This window comes from Aquarana catesbeiana, linkage group LG06, assembly GCF_042186555.1.
Source record: "Aquarana catesbeiana isolate 2022-GZ linkage group LG06, ASM4218655v1, whole genome shotgun sequence".
NCBI classification, from domain to species: Eukaryota; Metazoa; Chordata; class Amphibia; order Anura; family Ranidae; genus Aquarana; species Aquarana catesbeiana.
Genome location: NC_133329.1, coordinates 259,648,868 through 259,666,475, shown reverse-complemented (window position 1 = coordinate 259,666,475; position 17,608 = coordinate 259,648,868). Strand labels below are relative to the sequence as shown.

Below are 17,608 nucleotides of genomic sequence, written 5' to 3'. Positions count from 1 at the left end.
TCCCAAAAAGTCCCACACATGTGGTATCCCCATACTCAGGAGAAGCAGCTAAATGTATTTTGGGGTGCAATTCCACATAGGCCCATGGCCTGTGTGAGCAATATATCATTTAGTGACAACTTTGTGCAAAAAAAAAAAAAAAAAAAAAAAAAAGTGTCACTTTCCCGCAACTTGTGTCAAAATATAAAATATTCCATGGACTCAATATGCCTCTCAGCAAATAGCTTGGGGTGTCTACTTTCCAAAATGGGGTCATTTGGGGGGGGGTTGTGCCACCTGGGCATTCCATGGCCTCCGAAACTGTGATAGGCAGTGAAGAGTGAAATCAAAAAGTTACACCCTTAGAAATCCTGAAGGCGGTGATTGGTTTTCGGGGTCCCATACGCGGCTAGGCTCCCAAAAAGTCCCACACATGTGGTATCCCCGTACTCAAGAGAAGTAGCTGAATATATTTTGGGGTGCAATTCCACATAGGCCCATGGCCTGTGTGAGCAATATATCATTTAGTGACAACTTTTTGTAAATATTTTTTTTTTTTTTGTCATTATTCAATCACTTGGGACAAAAAAAATAAATATTCAATGGGTTCAACATGCCTATCAGCAATTTCCTTGGGGTGTCTACTTTCCAAAATGGGGTCATTTGGGGGGGTTTTGTACTGCCCTGCCATTTTAGCACCTCAAGAAATGACATAGGCAGTCATAAAATAAAAGCTGTGTAAATTCCAGAAAATGTACCCTAGTTTGTAGACGCTATAACTTTTGCGCAAACCAATAAATATACGCTTATTGACATTTTTTTTACCAAAGACATGTGGCCGAATACATTTTGGCCTAAATGTATGACTAAAATTGAGTTTATTGGATTTTTTTTATAACAAAAAGTAGAAAATATCATTTTTTTTCAAAATTTTCGGTCTTTTTCCGTTTATAGCGCAAAAAATAAAAACTGCAGAAGTGATCAAATACCATCAAAAGAAAGCTCTATTTGTGGGAAGAAAAGGACGCAAATTTCGTTTGGGTACAGCATTGCATAACCGCGCAATTAGCAGTTAAAGCGACGCAGTGCCAAATTGGAAAAAGACCTCTGGTCCTTAGGCAGCATAATGGTCCGGGGCTCAAGTGGTTAAAGTACTGTATAACTAAAGGCAAAACTTTTTTTGTGAATAGAGTGGAGAGGGATTAAAACTCCTGTCAGTTTTTATTGCTGTCTATATGCCTGTTAACAAGATTCACCCTCTCTATTTGTCCTGTTTACCATTATCATTGAAAGTGAAAGTAAAAGAAAATCCCACATTTTGGGTTGTTCCCAGAAAAGTAATGGGGGGGGGGGGGGGGATCTTTCAAATTGGATACTAGTTCTGGTGACCTGGGGGGGTCCTCCTTTAATTTGCAGGGATTTCCTCTCACTTCCTGTATGTCTATGGGACAGTAAGTGATGTTAAATCTCCAAAAAAAAACCTGACAGGGGTTATAACCCTCCATTGCTCTATCCAAAAAAAAAAGCTTTGCCCATAGTTCCACTTTATGGTAAATTAAATGAGACAAGAGGAATGCTTTAAGTAAAATAACTTACCAGGACCGAGTCATCAGAAGTAGATCCAGCATTATTGTAATAGGACACATCTACACCACTGACCCGACCATCATTCATGAACCCAACCTGAATGAGAGAAGATTATATCCACAATTGGTCATGGCAGATTTGAACTATATATTGTCCTTATACTTTTTCTACACTTTTGCCATTGTGATTACAATATAATAAGAAATAAGCATAGGATAAACCTATGAGTACCATGTAAGATGACAATGATCAAAGTATTTTAATATGAACAAGATGGAATACAATTCACATTTTTAAGAATGTTTGAGATGAATAAGCTTACTGTTATTTTATACATTTATCCAGAGTGCTGACTTTAAAGTTCTGCCAAATATCTTTTGACAGACTTCTACAGTATTTACTTACTTTATATTTTCCAAGGTATGGATGGCGTCCTCCTGTTATTAACATGTCATCCCCTCGTTCTAGAACACAGCGCACTGCACGCTTTGTCCTTAAAAAAAAACAACAAAGACGATATATCTCAGCCATTGCAAGAAACTTGAAAATCATTTCATGATGCAGAAACACAGCCATAATCAGAAAGGAACCCTAGGTCAGGGTAAGTTTTCAATTAAATTTGAAAATCCCTACAATCAAACACAAACTTTTATACTTTTTCTTAAAGTGAAACTTCAGCCATCATTTCTGATCATCCTCTGCTCTCCCAGCTGACACCTGCAATGGATGGGGCAGTATAGGGAGTTACCTTCCACATGCTGTACCAGTGATTGAGAAGCTTTATAGCTGCCTGAATCACTCCTAATAGAAAGGCATATAAACTTCTGGATGCAATAGTTAAGTATATTTTCTGAATGTACAGAAAAAAAAACCTTTGATTTCAGCAGAAAACCGGTGTCCTTGTAACTTTCTGTACAATTAACTGAAATATCAAACAATCTTCTCATCCTTCCTGGATATCTTTTCTGAACTACAAGACACACACCCTATGTGATGGACATTACTAGAGGAGGAGATTTATGTAATCCAAGCCAGGAGAACAGCCTAGGAGGACAATGCTACATCTCCATAGATACATTGAACACAGCAAAGTGAGTGAGGGATGTTACCCAAGGATGACACGTGTGTTACTGCCAGCTGGTAGGAATAAAGAAACAAAAAGACTAAAAAAAGATAGCAGCTGGCACCTATAGGCATGTAAGCTGCAATATTTTAAATGTTTTGTGGGGTTTAGATTTACACTTTAATAGATACTGTATTTATTAACAGTATAATGCATGTTTCATCCTAAGAAGCTGGATCAGGCAAACTCACCAAACCAACCATATAAAATACCATTGCATAAGCAATAGAAGAAGGCTACTTTTTCATTGGTATTTTTCTACAAATTCTATTTTCTGTTTTACGGTAAATGAGGTTAAATTGGGCAACTAGTCAACCAGCACGGTCACATCAGAGGAAGGTAAGTGAGTAACATGAATAACTACCTAAACCAAAACCAAATATAGGTGAACAGCGGCACTCAAATATACAAAGTATGATGTACTTGTGAATGGACCTGTATAAAACAAAAAATCACTGATAAAGTAACAATGTTAACTAAAGTGCATCAACTATATCAATACAAAGTGATAAACACATGCACTAGTGACAATCATTGAACTCACCCAAGTGAAGAAAAAATATCTAAATCCCTGGACGAAGTCGTGATGACGAAACGCATCGGAACGTAGCTGTATGGCAACCAGAAGGGCATGCTCGGATTACCGCAAGTGATGTTCGGACGAGGTACCACTGTGTGGTGAGACATTACCTGCTGATGTTTGACCGATCGCTGGTCATTTCTTGGAAGTTTATATCCCATGCTTGAGTTTAATGTGTTTAATGTAAGCGCAATGATTGTTTAATTTAAGCGCAATGATTGAGGTTTTTAATAAATTTTGTACAGTTTTGAAAACATACTTCACTAGTGGAGTTTTCCTTTTTTCTCCCCATATAGGAGCTATCTAACTCACCACTACAGAGGCTGGGACCGCATTGCTGGAGTCCATTAACCCTGTGTGGTTACACTGTGTGTTTGCCAAACACGAGAGTGTGATGTATAACGTTTTGGTGAGTTTACAACTTATGGGGAGAGGTGAGTGAAGCACTAACGGTGTGGTGTGAAGATCTCTGCAATCGTGAAGGACTTTATTTGTGTTTCACAGCACACTCTTTATTCTGCCCATGGACTTTATTTTACTTGATTTAGATATTTTTTCTTCACTTGGGTGATTTCAATGATTTTCATTAGTGCATGTGTTTATCACTTCATATCTATATACAGTATCTCATAAAAGTGAGTACACCCCTCACATTTTTTGTAAATATTTTATTATATCTTTTCATGTGACAACACTGAAGAAATGACACTTTGCTACAATGTAAAGTAGTGAGTGTACAGCTTGTATAACAGTGTAAATTTGCTGTCCCCTCAAAATAACTCAACACACAGCCATTATTGTCCAAACCGCTGGCAACAAAAGTAAGTCCACCCCTAAGTGAAAATGTCCAAACTGGGCCCAAAGTGCCAATATTTTGTGTGGCCACAGTTATTTTCCAGCACTGTCTTAACCCTCTTAGGCATGGAGTTCACCAGAGCTTCACAGGTTGCCACTGGAGTCCTCTTCCACTCCATGAAGACATTATGGGCCATTCACCTCTGCCCATAAGTTGTAAACTCACAAAAACATTATGCATCACACTTTCGTGTTTGGCAAACAAGCAGTGTAACCACACAGGGTTAATAGATTCCAGCAATGCGGTCCCAGCCTCTGTAGTAGTGAGTTAGATAGCTCATATATGGGGAGAAAAAGGGAAAACTCCACTAGTGAAGTATGTCTCCAAAACCGTACAAAATTTATTAAAAGCCTCAATCATTGCGCTTACATTAAACACATTCGAATCAAGCATGGGATATAAACTTCCAAGAAACGACCAGCGATCAGTCAAACATCAGCAGGTAATGTCTCACCACACTGTGACGGGTGTACTCACTTTTGTGAGATACTGTAGTTGATGCACTTTAGTTAACATTGTTACTTTATCAGTGATTTATTGTTTTATACAGGTCCGTTCACAAGTACATCATATTTTGTATATTTGAGCGCTGCTGTTCACCTATATTTGGCTTTGGTTTAGGTGGTTATTCACATTTTTGGTAATTTGAAAGTGGCAGAAAGACACTTTGTGCTTCTAATATCATCAACACCATTATTTATTTTTATTTTCACATGACATATTTGTTTTCTGTTGCGCAGTGGCGGATCAGTGTGTTTAACATATTTTAGATTACTCTTTTACAGTCCGTGTAAGTGAGTAACATGCTCACTACACTCAGAATTACCTGCTATTTCTCTTCACTCTTGGTGGGAAAAAAAAGCAGGGGGGAGGTTATTATAATTTGCTGCTAGGGGGCATGGGCAACTCTCAGGTTCACTGCAAGCAAGCCTTGCACAGGCAATTAGTATATCTAGCTAAATATTACAGAAGTTTGTCATTTGTTATCTTTTCAGGAATACATTGTAGACTTCCAAGTAAGGTTTGTGGCTACTCACATACAAAGGTCACTGTATAAAGGGTAACTTACTTGTTGGCAGCAACTGCAGTGATTGCTGCAAGATAACCTGTTTTTGTTGCTTTTCCACCAAAAGCTCCTCCAACTCGTTTTACATGACATACAATACGATTCGAAGGCACATTGAGCGCTGCAGCTACAAGCCCCTAAAGAAAAAAAAAATTAGATTGCTAATATTTTTATAGTTTAATTCCAAATCAAGTCTAGGCATCTAGCACATAAAAATGGCATCCTTCCAAGTCCAAGCTTATGTCCAAATACCATTGCATAAGCAATAGAATTAGGTTACTTTTTCATTGGTATTTTTTTACCAATTCTATTTTTCGTTTTACGGTAAATGAGGTTACATTGCTTGAATAATACTTTTATTTAATTTGTAATTAAACCTTTATTACAGGATACATTCATAACTGAATTTCTGGGGGGAAAAAGTGCTAGACTTTCTATCAAGAAAGTTCCACACTAGTTTTGAACTTCTTGGTAGACTGGAATAACTCCCTAAAAAAGAAATTGCCATCTTTGCTAGCAAAGGGGAGTGGTTGTACTTTTCCTCTTAAAGGAGTTGTAGTACCTCCTCTGTGCAAGGGTTTTGCACAGAGTGGCCCCGATCCTCCTCTTCTGGGGTCCCCCCGTGGCACTCCTGGCTCCTCCTCTTCTAGAAAAACACTGACCTCATTTAAAAGGGAGATGCACTGATGTGATCTCATTGTAATAGTGTTCTGTGACTTAAAGGATATGTAGGGTCAAAGCTCTTTTGGCCCCACTTCTGCTGTCGATCACAGAAGTGCACTTCGTTCTACTCTCCTGTGACCCGAGCAAAGGAACGCTGCCAGCTGACGTCACTCAGCGGGACCAGGCTCTGGAGAGATTTGGACTTTATTGTTGGGATCCACCCATATGCCTGAGGAGGAGTTGCCTCAGCCTCTCAGCAGGTCTCTGAGAGCATGAGCCAGCTGCCTGCGCCCCCTCCACAGCCCCGTGCCCCAGTAAGCACTGGAAGGGCAGAGCAGGAAACCAGTGACTGACAGTCACCAGCTCTCTGCTCACTGAAGTCCGAGAGCTGAGTGATCTGTGGTTATGCTCGTTCTCAGTCTTAGAACCAGTGGGGGACAGATGCAGCATGCTGCATCCACATAGACGAGTCTAAATGTGTATACTGTTTATGTTTTTCTTTTTTTGAAAATACTTTTTATTGTGTTTTTGTGGAAAGAAAAGAAAAAGGGAAGAGAAAAACAAAAACAAAAAGAAAAAAAAAAATATAGGAAATTACGGAATAAAGCCTTTGGGCATTCCCCGGCTTAAACAACACACAGTATAACATTCCTATAGGTTCTAATATAGCTAATGCAACTACTACAACTTAAACTGCTGAAGGGATATTGGAAGGATAATGGGTCATGTACTGTAAGTGACCACTTCGAGGAGGGTTGTTTAGGCTGGGAGAGACGCACCTAGGCGTACCATCATATCGGCAAAATTAGGCCATCAGCGCTACAAGGCATTTGGTCAGAGTGAACAAACAAAGGGATCTAGATCTTATTGTGCAACGTTTGAGATGTCTGAATCTAACCACACTTGCCAAATTTTGTCAAACTTGGCTGGGCAGCATCTAGTGAGATGAGCCGCTTTGTATAGTGGCACCGCTGAGTTGATAAACGATTTCCATGAATTCAAGGTGGGTACCTCTGGTTGTTTCCATTTTATGAGTAAAGCCTTCCTAGCATAAAATAATAGGAGTCCTATTAAGGTTCTGGTGGCTCAGTGGCGGGCCAGGGGGCCGATCAGACCCAGCAGGCAGGACGACACCTTCAGGGGAACATGGATCATGAGCAGAGTTTCTATGAATTTTGTGACCTCCGTCCAAAAGGACTGGATCTTGGGACAGGACCATAACATATAGTTGAAGTCAGCTTCAGCTATACCTCACTTCCAACAGTTGGAGGAGGAATTTGGATAAATTTTGGATAGCCTTTGGGGTGACAAGTAAACCCTGTGGATCAATTTAAATTGCATCAGACGATCTCTTACGGAGATAAGTTGTAGGATACTCCCAGACATCTTCCCAGTCCTCCGAGTCAAGATCAGGGATTACGCTCTCCTATTTAGAGAACAAATCCTCCAGACCAAAGTTGACTGAGGATAATAAGGCCTTGTAAATGGTAGAGGTGGGTTTAAGCAGAGGGACTTCCCCCAGTGTGGACTCGAGGTTGGACTGTAGGAGAAGCACTGGGGTGGATCCAAATTGGGTAGTGAAGGCATGGCGAATTTAAAGAAATCAAAAGAAATGTCGATTAGTAAGCCCAAATTTCTCCTTAAAAGGTATCAAGGGATAGCAGGGAGCCGCTAGTACAGATATGCTCCAGTTTTGTTGATACCTCTGGCAGCCCAGAACCCTGGATCCGGGACAGATTGAAACTCTGACAAATGTGGGTTGAGCCACAGGGGGGTGTCCGGAAATCTAGTGTGGGGGTCTCCTTGTAGTTTACATACCACTAGTTGCCAAGTCCTGATCACCACCTTCATGGAGAGTGTGAGAGGAGAGGGAGCCCTAACACCTCTATGTAGAGCATTTCTCAGCGCCTCGAATGAACCGAGGTGTGCGGCTTCAAGGACTACAGCAGCATTGCTGTCGTCTGAGGCTAACCAGTTATGGGTGTGGGATAGTAGTGCAGCAAAGAAATATTTCTGCAGATCCAGACAGGCTAGACCACCCTCCATCCAGGGCCTTTTGAGTATAGATTTATTAATTCTGGGGGGGCTAGACTGCCACAAAAAAGGAGGTTATAGTGGAGTCAAAGTCTTGAAAGAAAGATTTGGGGATCCAGATTGGGGAGTGCCTCAGAGCATAAAGAAAAACTGTGAGGAATTTCATTTTGAGTAGGTTTATCCTGCCTATAAGGGATAATGGCTGATTACTCCAGGTACAAAGTTTTAGTCTGAGTTGGGTGAGTAAGGGGTATAGATTTAATTTAGCAAAGTCGGAGACTCTAGGGGTAATGTCAATGCCCAAATATCGGACAGAGGAGGATCAGGTCACGGAGACAGAGGGGTCTGCATGAAGATTTGCCTGAGGGTCAATAGGGAGTGATTGAGATTTGTTTCAATTGACTCTCAGCCCAGACAATTCGGAAAATTCAGAAATAATGTTCAGAGCAGCACGGAGGGAGGGTCCCAGGTCATTGAGAAAAAGCATGAGGTCGCGAGTTTTTCAGTGATAGAGCCGACCTTGATGCCTTTTACTAAGTCTGAGTTCCTGAGGGCATTAGCCAGGGGTTCCATAACTAGGGCAAACAAAAATGGTGAGAGGAGACACCCCTGCCTAGTAACTCTCTCTACTGGGAAGGGATCGGACAGCAGGCCCCCTAATTTGACTTGCACTATTGAGGATTTGTATAATATGTTTATCCACTTGCAAAAGGAGGGACCGAATCCAAATATCTGTAGGACTGATTTCATGTATTGCCAGATTACTGTATCGAAGGCCTTTTCAATATCTAATGCAACCATTGCACGGGTTTGAGAATGAGAATTTAGGAGCTGCAGATGAGTGAAAAATCTTCGGGCAAAATAATGTCAGTGGATTTTCCTGGCATGAACCCGGTTTGATCGGTGTCAATCAGTTCAGGCAGAACTCTGACCTACCTAGTGGCGAGGACCTTGGCCAGAATTTTCAGGTCGTAGTTTAATAGAGAAATGGGCCTGTAGGAGGCACAGTGTTTGAGATCTTTGCCCGGTTTAGGGATGAGTATAATGTGGGCACCGTACATAGTGGGCGGTAAGGAGTTAACCTCTAAGCTGTGGGAGAAAAATAGCTGAAGCTTGGGGGTTATAAGCTTGGTGTATCTTTTGTACCAGTCACCTAGGAGGCCATCTGGTCCAGGGGTTTTGGAGGGGGGGAGTAAGGCAATGGCCAACTCTATCTCATGGGTTGTTATTGGGGCCTCTAGGGCCTCGATCTCTGCGGTTGGCAGGCTGGGGAGCTGTAATTTTTGTAGTGCTGAGTCAATAGTCTCAGGAGCAGGGCATATGGGTTTGTGATATAAGTTTCTAAAGAAGGCAAGAAATTCATGGAGGATTGCATCAGGGTCAGTGACACTGGTCCCGGTCTCCGACAACAATTTGGGGATTATAGTTTGGAGATGCAGGTCGGCCACCAAACTGGCTAGCAGGCGACCAGTTTTATCGCCCGATTCAAATATTTTACCGGACAGTAAGGGGACATCAGTTTGGGTTAGAGAGGTATAATGTAGAGCTATATTCCTCCTGGCTTGGGCTAGCTGTAAATAATTGGATGGTGTGGGATGCTCAGCAAAGGAAGCAGAGGCGTCTGTCTCCAGATCCTCTAATCTAGAGGTTTCATCAGCACAATCAGATCTGGTAGCTTTAATGGCTGAAATGTAAGAGCCTCGGGCAGTGGCATTAAAAGGCATCCCACACTACCCCAGGGGAAGCTATGTACGTGTTGTGAGACCAGTAGTCTTCTAGTTGTGGGGATATGAGTTCAGCTACACTGCCATTGTTAATCCATCTGGGAGCTAGCCTCCAGGTGCCTGGATCTTTCACTGTTTATGTTTTTAATTATCTTACTTCTCTCTTAAGGTCTAGAAGCTGCATCATCATGTACTGTTGATGACATCATCTCCTGACAATCCTATGCTCACAGATTAACAGGCTCCCATTGAATTTCAAGTGTCAACAAACGCCAATATGTTTTCGTCTGTTCCTGTGCCACTAAACAGTCAGGAGGTTGGCGAAGGCCCTCTGAAACAGAGATCTCAGAGCTCACAGGCTCCGGAAGAAGCCTGCACAAGTTCAGATACTTTATTCCCTTAAGGCCTGTGTTAATGGGTGTCTGCAAATGCAATGTACTCTTGGCATTAGTTTGATATGCTTCTGAGATCATTCAGATTTAATTTCAGGTGCATTTGGCCTTCAGATTACCTCCTTCAAGCTATTTTTGCATCCCCACAGAGTTGTATGGGAAGAGAAGCTGCTGCGAAAAAAAGCTATTAAGATATTAAAGATATTAAGATAAGATATTAAAAGAGTTTTAATATCTAAAATAATGAGTAGTTAGTAAAATATTATTACTTAAATTGAATGATAATTTTGTTAGGATGACACTCTAATAAAGACAAAACACTGATCTGGCAGCCTTTACTTCAAAAAAGTAGAAGAGTCTAACAAACATTTGTGTGCTTATGAACAACTGAAGTTCCTTCCTCCTAAGCCATGAATCAGCATCAGGTTTTCCATTAATGTGTGCATTTTAGTGGTGGCTGTGGGAAAATAACTTAATTCATAGTAATTACATGTTGATACATAAGGCCAAAAGTAAGAAACCGTACTGCAGGCTGTGCTCAAAAACACACTCCTCACAAAACCAATATTGGTACATGCAATTCATGAAGCACAAAGTAATAGGAAAAGATTATTCTTTATATTACCTGTGTAGATGTTGGATCCTGACTTGCCAGGTAGACATCCATCTCTCTATCTTCTCCCTTGGGTACCACCCGAATGCTTTGCGTTTCCATGTAGAAATGTTCCTGCCCACCAATGTGGACTTCACCTGCAATGGACACACAAATGTACATATATGTAAAATCACCACTTTTTTTCTTTATTGGTGGAGAGAATCTAATCAGATGTGCAGAAATCTATAGTTCCCTCCAACCACATGTACAGAGCATTGGAGTTGATTTACTAAAGACAAATAGACTGTGCACTTTGCAGTTGCACTCTGCAAGAGCAGTTGATCCAGAGCTTAGTAAATGAGGGAGAGCTCTGCTGACTTCCATCATTTAATTTTCCTTGCATGTGATTGGCTATTCTTTGCAAAGTGAAGCTTTACCTCATTTACTAAGCTCTGGAGCAACTGCACTTTGCAAGGTGCACAGTCTGTTTGCCTTTAGTAAATCAACCCCATAGTCTTCTGCTGCCTACATAGTCTCCACACTCAAATCATTGTAAAATGTTCCTATTCTATCGAGAAATTCTTCTGATACTCTCACAGTTAGAACTATCAGGCTGTGGAAATACTCTAGCAGGATTTTCATTAGTGTAAATAATGAATGCCTTTTCTTTTGGTCTGCATCTAATCTCCTTTAAAAAAAAGTATATAATAGAGTTCAAGGTGTGTACACGATCTTGATTGTATGTAAACCTGAAACCTAACTGGTTTGACCTTAAAGCTGATCTAAACCCCCAAAAAAACAAAAATGGATTAAATGGCCGCTTACCAATATTTGGATATGGTGTCTGCATTCGTTTTCTGGCTTTTTTCATTTTTTATTTTCATCTGGTGATCCAGCCAGTAACACATTTCTTGCCTTAGGGTGGCTTCTCTTACTGACGGAGAAGCAACAATGACACTCTTGAAGGGCAACATTGTCTGGAGAGGGTACTGTTGGATGGACTAGTAGATTTAAAGTGATAATAAAGCTGATGCTCCTGTCCCCTCCCTTCTGCTGGGTGCCCCCACAGCAAGCAGCTTGCTATGTTGGCACCCGAGCCAAGCCACTTCTCTGTGTGTCCATTCAGACATGAAGCCGCTGCTTGGCCCCATCCCCTCTCTCCTCATTGGCTCACTGATGCCCCCCAATGGCACCCACCATTGGGGGGCTGCTGCACACATAAGGCTTTTTATCTTAATGCATAGACTGCATTAGGAGCCCTTTCACACTGGGGCGGTGTGGGCGGTAGCGGTAAAGCTTTAGCGGCGCATTACCGCTGCTATAGTGGCGCTTTTTGGCCGCTAGCGGGACACTTTTAACCCCCGCTATCGGCCGAGGAAAGGATTAAAAGCGCCCGTGCTGCGGTGCTGCTGAAGCACTTTGCAGGCGCTTCGGCAGCGCTAGCCAATCATTTCAATGGGCAGGGCGGTGGAGAAACGGTGTATACACTGCTCCCCCACCTCCCCAAAGATGCTGCTTGCAGGACTTTTTTTCCCGTCCTGCAAGCACACTGCCCCAGTGTGAAAGCATTCTGACTTTCACATTGGGGTGGCTTGAGAGGCACTTTACAGGTACTATTTTTAGCGCTAAATACACCTGAAAAGCGCCCCAGTGTGAAAGGGGGTCTAAGATTAAAAAAAAACTTCTGACTTTAGGACCACTTTAAGCCTGGTATATACTAATAGTTTTGTTCAACCGCTGGGCTGAACAAAAAAAAACTGACCTGGACTTTACATAGGTGACTAACAATTAAAAGCTTCAGTTAACACTTTTTAAGCAGTTACAGCAATAGTGTGTTTCTGTTTTGGGATAAAGACTTTACATACTGTAAATTAATAAAAGCTGACCACTGTAGGCACTCCTGTGAGTGTTAAATGGTTTGTCTCAACCCTCTAACTGCCATCCTTTCCTGGACAGCTTGGTCAGTTTAACCCCTTGGTGCCGACCGCATGCAAAAATGGGGCCTCTCAGCGCCTGGTCCTTGGCACCGAGGGGCTGCATATTTGCGTGGAACGCTGTCCAAACAGCTGAGCCCAGAGCGTGTGCGGTGCATGCTCCTAACACAGTTACCAGCGCCGAACTGAAAGCAGCAATCAGAAGCTTTTGGATCACATGACATATAATCACACACATAGGTTGGACTTGATGGACTTGTGTCTTTTTTCAACTTCACCTACTATGTAACATGATCACCTGATAATAAACTATGTTACAGGATAACAGAAAATGTATGACTGTTGTGATAATGCTAGTGACAGACTGTATTGTATATGTAATTTACCACTTTAAGACTCACTGTATACAGTTTTCTGTATAATTTTTTTTTGTGTATCTAATGCTACATTACTGTGACTATCACACACAGTAATGTAGCATTAGATATGCAGAAATAGATTCAATTTGCAAAGTTTCTTACCTGGAGATCCTGCCAGTAAGAGTTGTCCCTGTTCAAAACTTACAACACTAAGCCATGTCCTCATAATTAGCAACAGCATTGTCAGCTTGATGTGTGCTCCTTCAGTTGTTTGTTGGGGTGCCTATCTGATAGACCTGACATGCATCCCAATGGCCAACTGAAGCAGTGTAAACAGCAGGCTGACATTGTTGCTGATAATTACAAGACAGTGGACTAGCTTTCTCAGCCTGCAACAGTAAGTGCTGTTACAGACAGGATCTCCAGGTAAATCACTTTGCAATAGATTCACAATTATTACCTTGAGAAAATTGTATGCAGTGAGTCATGATGCAAAACATACTAAAAAATATATTTTAGGTTTACACTTTAAAGCAAAAATCCCATATAACAAGATAATGTGACAGACAGTATTGTAGCAGGTATTGTGCTCAGTATAACAGAATTAATTTATTACATATGAGTCGTGAAGTATTTGAGGAATGGTTGCAGCAAGATGTACTCTACCTTCATGCACCTGATCAGCTTTCTGAAATGCCTCTTCTAAATTCCCCACCTCCAGCTGTCTTTGTGGCATGTAAAATGAGTTGTGATTAATGGCCTCCTGAAATGAAAAAAAAAAAGTTATTGCTATTCATGCAAAAACTATCTTGTATAAAATGTCATAAAATGTACAGTATATAAACATTTGTAGCATTTTAACTTATAGTAATACACCATTATCTATGAACAGACAAAAGGGCTATGCAACCACCATCAACATAACACTAACACACTCAGAATGTGTGTAATGAATGGCTTCTGCGGACCTCTATTGTGAAAATGACCGGCTCCAAATCCTCATAGACGATCTTCACTTTGGCAGCTGCCTTCTTTGCTTGCTCAGGGGTGTCAGCCAACACTGCACAGATCATTTGTCCCACACAGAAAACCTGCAAAACAGATATACTTTGGTATCAATAAGAAGTTCCAATTACATCACTGTAATAATTAAATATGTTTCCCCAAAGGAACTCTGAGAGACTATGAGCAGAATCAAACTGAAATTCTCCTGCATAAAAAGAACTCCTGTGCTCACCTCTCTGACAATCCGTGTTATCTAACTTCCCTACATTCCAGTGCTCCAGATTCTGCGGTTATGCTACATGATTGTAGAGCATAAAGAGAGAGCAAGTAAACATAACTATATTCATATCTATGACTTTTAAAAACTTGAACTCTTTTATACCTCGCCCTGTGCCAGTAAAGGTGTTGATCCACCATGATGAGAACACTCATTGGTGCCAGGAACATCAGCCGCTGTTATAACAGTAGCTACTCCTGGCATGGCGAGAACTTCCGAAAAATCCATAGATCTAAAGTAAAAGAGACCCAAACATTACATAAAGTATCTTATAAAGAACAAGAATATGAAAAAACTGAACTTTTTCATATTCCTATTCTACTATTATCTTATAATATTAGGTAGTTCATTCAGCTAAAATAAAAAATGATATCAGAAGCAAGATGAAAAAAGTGGAAGAATTAATTATTAAATGTGATAACAACCACATTAATTGTATTAATCATTTTTTATACAGCTAAATTTAAGACACATGAGATGCACAAGATATTCAATACTTTGTTTTTTTCTAAATATTAGCAGTCATTTTATAATTATGTCTATTGTCTTCTGACTTACATGATTTTAGCATGTGGCCTGGAGCTGGTGACAAATCTCAGAAAGAGCTCTCCATCCACACATGGCATGTCATCTGTGTAAATTGCCTCTCCTGTGGCCTGCTTGATTCCTGAACGATGAACAAGGGGTCTTCCAACAGGGTCCTGGGAAGGCTGATCTTCAGGGACATTCTAGTAGAATGAATTCATGTGTCATTTTACCGAATGCTTAAAGCTCAACTGAACCTTTGCTATTCATTACGGCAATGCAGTAAGGCTCCAAATACAGGAATACCCTGGCTGACAGCACATAGGTAAGTCAGACCATGGCTCTCTCACACAAGGCAGCAGCCTCTAGTGCTCTCCAATGGTCCAACAAACCTCCCAAACACTGCTCTCATCAATAGCGCTCTCGCTCCCTGAACAACTTCTTGTCCGACTGCAGACATTCTCTAGCACCCTACAAGTTTCATTAGTGGGATTTGATGAATCATGTGGCAAACAAGTAGTGTCTGTATTTTTCTAATTTAAATAGCTTTGTATATACATTTAGTAGGCCATGCTGCAGTGGAAAAAAAATGTCAACACATTGTCAAAGTTTGAACTTATTTTGTAACAGAAACCTAGTGTGTTGCGCTAACACCAATCCAGTAAATAAACAAAAGTCCACGTGTATAATACTAAATAAAGTCTCTTAGGAAGTGATGAACATATGATCCCTCTTGTATCCCAGTGATCAGACAAACTTCCTTCACCTTGAACCCATGTGTAGATTCACTACCACCACATAAAATGGATCCTCCAGCTGTTTTCACAGATAAGGGGTCACACTGGTCAGCACCTTACCAAAAATCAGTTCTGAGCACTGTGGAGTGATTTTTGGGAAGGTGCTGACCAGTGTAACCCCTTTTCTGTGAAAACAGCTGGTGGATCCTGATAGACCTATAGACGGAACAATGGGAGAGCCTAGGAGGAAGCCTATCCATGACCACCCACATATGCCTATTACCCCTGTAGGGATGACAACATTTGGTGAGTGGGGACACAACGGGGGGAGCACCACAAGTCACCCAATTTGCTGAGCACCGAAGTCATCCGAAAGGATCATAACCGGTCACTCTGGAATTACACTCCTGTGATATATACTTTACACCTTGGGACTCTATATTTATTTTTATTATTTCTTATATTTTATTTTTTATTTTTATCCTAATTTGATTTTTCACGCACAATTTGTATGGGACTTGGTTTATATATATTTTTTATATATATCTCTCACATATATATTTGTTATACTTTTTACATACTCCTGTCATTGGGATCTCACATAAGAAACTGATTTTTTGCTTGCTAAATATATATATATTTTTTGTTATGTCATTTTGGAGGTTTCATATATATGTATGGTTTTAGTTCACATTATTGGCTTGGTAAACATAGATATATATTATATTTTCCCACATTTTTGTGCACAGCTATGCCTAGGACAAATTTTTGTCTGACCAACTATACATATCTGCCTTTATAAGTACACAGGAATCCATTTTCTCATCTAGCAGGGTTTCTGCTATATCACACTTTTATATCCACCACTGACTGATATATTTATACACACCCAGCCCCAACAGGATAGGTATTTCCTTCCTCCCCTGGAGGCAGGGCATTCACTTATAATTTGCTTACACTATACGGTTTAATAGGGTAGCGCCACTTACCCCACTTTTTTCTTTTTTGTAAGAAGAAAAATACATATACAGTATATGAGTAGTTTTATCTGCTATAGAAATTCTGTTCTGGCAGATTACCACACAAAAAGATAAAAAAAAAAACCCACAACCCATCACAACCCCTACAAGTCCTAGAATACCTTTAAAATATACAGTATACAGCAAACAATTCCTCTCTCCATCCTCTCTCCAGTCTCAAAGCATTACATGTAAGGAAAGTAGCCAGAAAAGAAAGGAGACCGCAAAAAGAAACACTGCCAAGACTTACCCACATCTAATTAAATACATAAAATGGAGCCATTTAGCTGTACATGACATGCTGGGTTCAGCAGCAATGGACCTGTATCCACTGGTTTCCTATTCATGACCAGGATGATCTCACGGTGATCAGTATAATAACCTCTGTTTGGGACTAATACCCATGTACACGCATCAGTATTAGGAGGTGAGTGATCAGCTACGCGGATTTCACATATTTTGCACGGCAGGCTAAATTTAATGACATTTCTTTTTCCTCACCATTTCTTTTTCCCCTACTCTTAGGTTTAGTTGGTGCAATAATATAATTAATTATAATTTTATTACCTGATAGGTCTGAGTGTGTTCCACAGGAGAAGACTGTAACTGCATTAAAGCACTGATATCTGGATTACTAGGATCCTGGAAAAGAAGGTAATGATGATCTAAGTACAGGTATTTTACAGTGAAAATTAATCTCTTTAGGGGTTCTTTATAAACCTACCAGCTGGTCCAGGGCCTGCAGCACCTCCAGGTAGAATTTGAAAAAGAAGCTGATGGTCAATGTTCTCTTGTATTCAACCATCCCACCAGGAGCTGAAGGTGGCAGAGAAACCTCATCAAGAATTAGCTTGCAGGCCTCACCTAGTATTTCCTCATTCCAGTGCCTAAAAAGTAAATAAGGTATTTATTACTTACATTAGCATTACTAAGCTATGAGATAACATCTAGCTTCAACCACATCGTTCACTCAAACATGAACCTGTTACTTGACAGATCAGATATTTTTGGACCTAAACACAACATTCCTAAACCCTTCTAAAGGTTGATATATGTATATGTAACAATGTTAACTCAGTATCCATGCAATATGTTGTATCAATAGAGGTGGATGAAAGATGCAGGCACAGGGAGAAGGAATCTATCTATATAT

At 40.6% G+C, this 17,608-nt stretch overlaps 1 protein-coding gene across 1 annotated transcript in view; it reads right to left on the bottom strand.

Moving 5' to 3' along the window:
* LOC141146726 (aldehyde oxidase-like) overlaps nucleotides 1-17,608 on the bottom strand; it is a 230,454-nt gene that overhangs the window by 90,123 nt on the left and 122,723 nt on the right. Inside the window, exons 15-24 of the mRNA XM_073633234.1 lie at nucleotides 17,180-17,342; nucleotides 17,023-17,097; nucleotides 14,733-14,902; nucleotides 14,280-14,406; nucleotides 13,861-13,983; nucleotides 13,559-13,655; nucleotides 10,630-10,754; nucleotides 5,195-5,328; nucleotides 1,972-2,059; nucleotides 1,576-1,662 (exon numbers count right to left, since the gene is read on the bottom strand). Of these exons, the coding sequence (XP_073489335.1) occupies nucleotides 1,576-1,662; nucleotides 1,972-2,059; nucleotides 5,195-5,328; nucleotides 10,630-10,754; nucleotides 13,559-13,655; nucleotides 13,861-13,983; nucleotides 14,280-14,406; nucleotides 14,733-14,902; nucleotides 17,023-17,097; nucleotides 17,180-17,342 (1,189 nt within the window). The remainder of the gene's footprint in view (nucleotides 1-1,575; nucleotides 1,663-1,971; nucleotides 2,060-5,194; nucleotides 5,329-10,629; nucleotides 10,755-13,558; nucleotides 13,656-13,860; nucleotides 13,984-14,279; nucleotides 14,407-14,732; nucleotides 14,903-17,022; nucleotides 17,098-17,179; nucleotides 17,343-17,608) is intronic.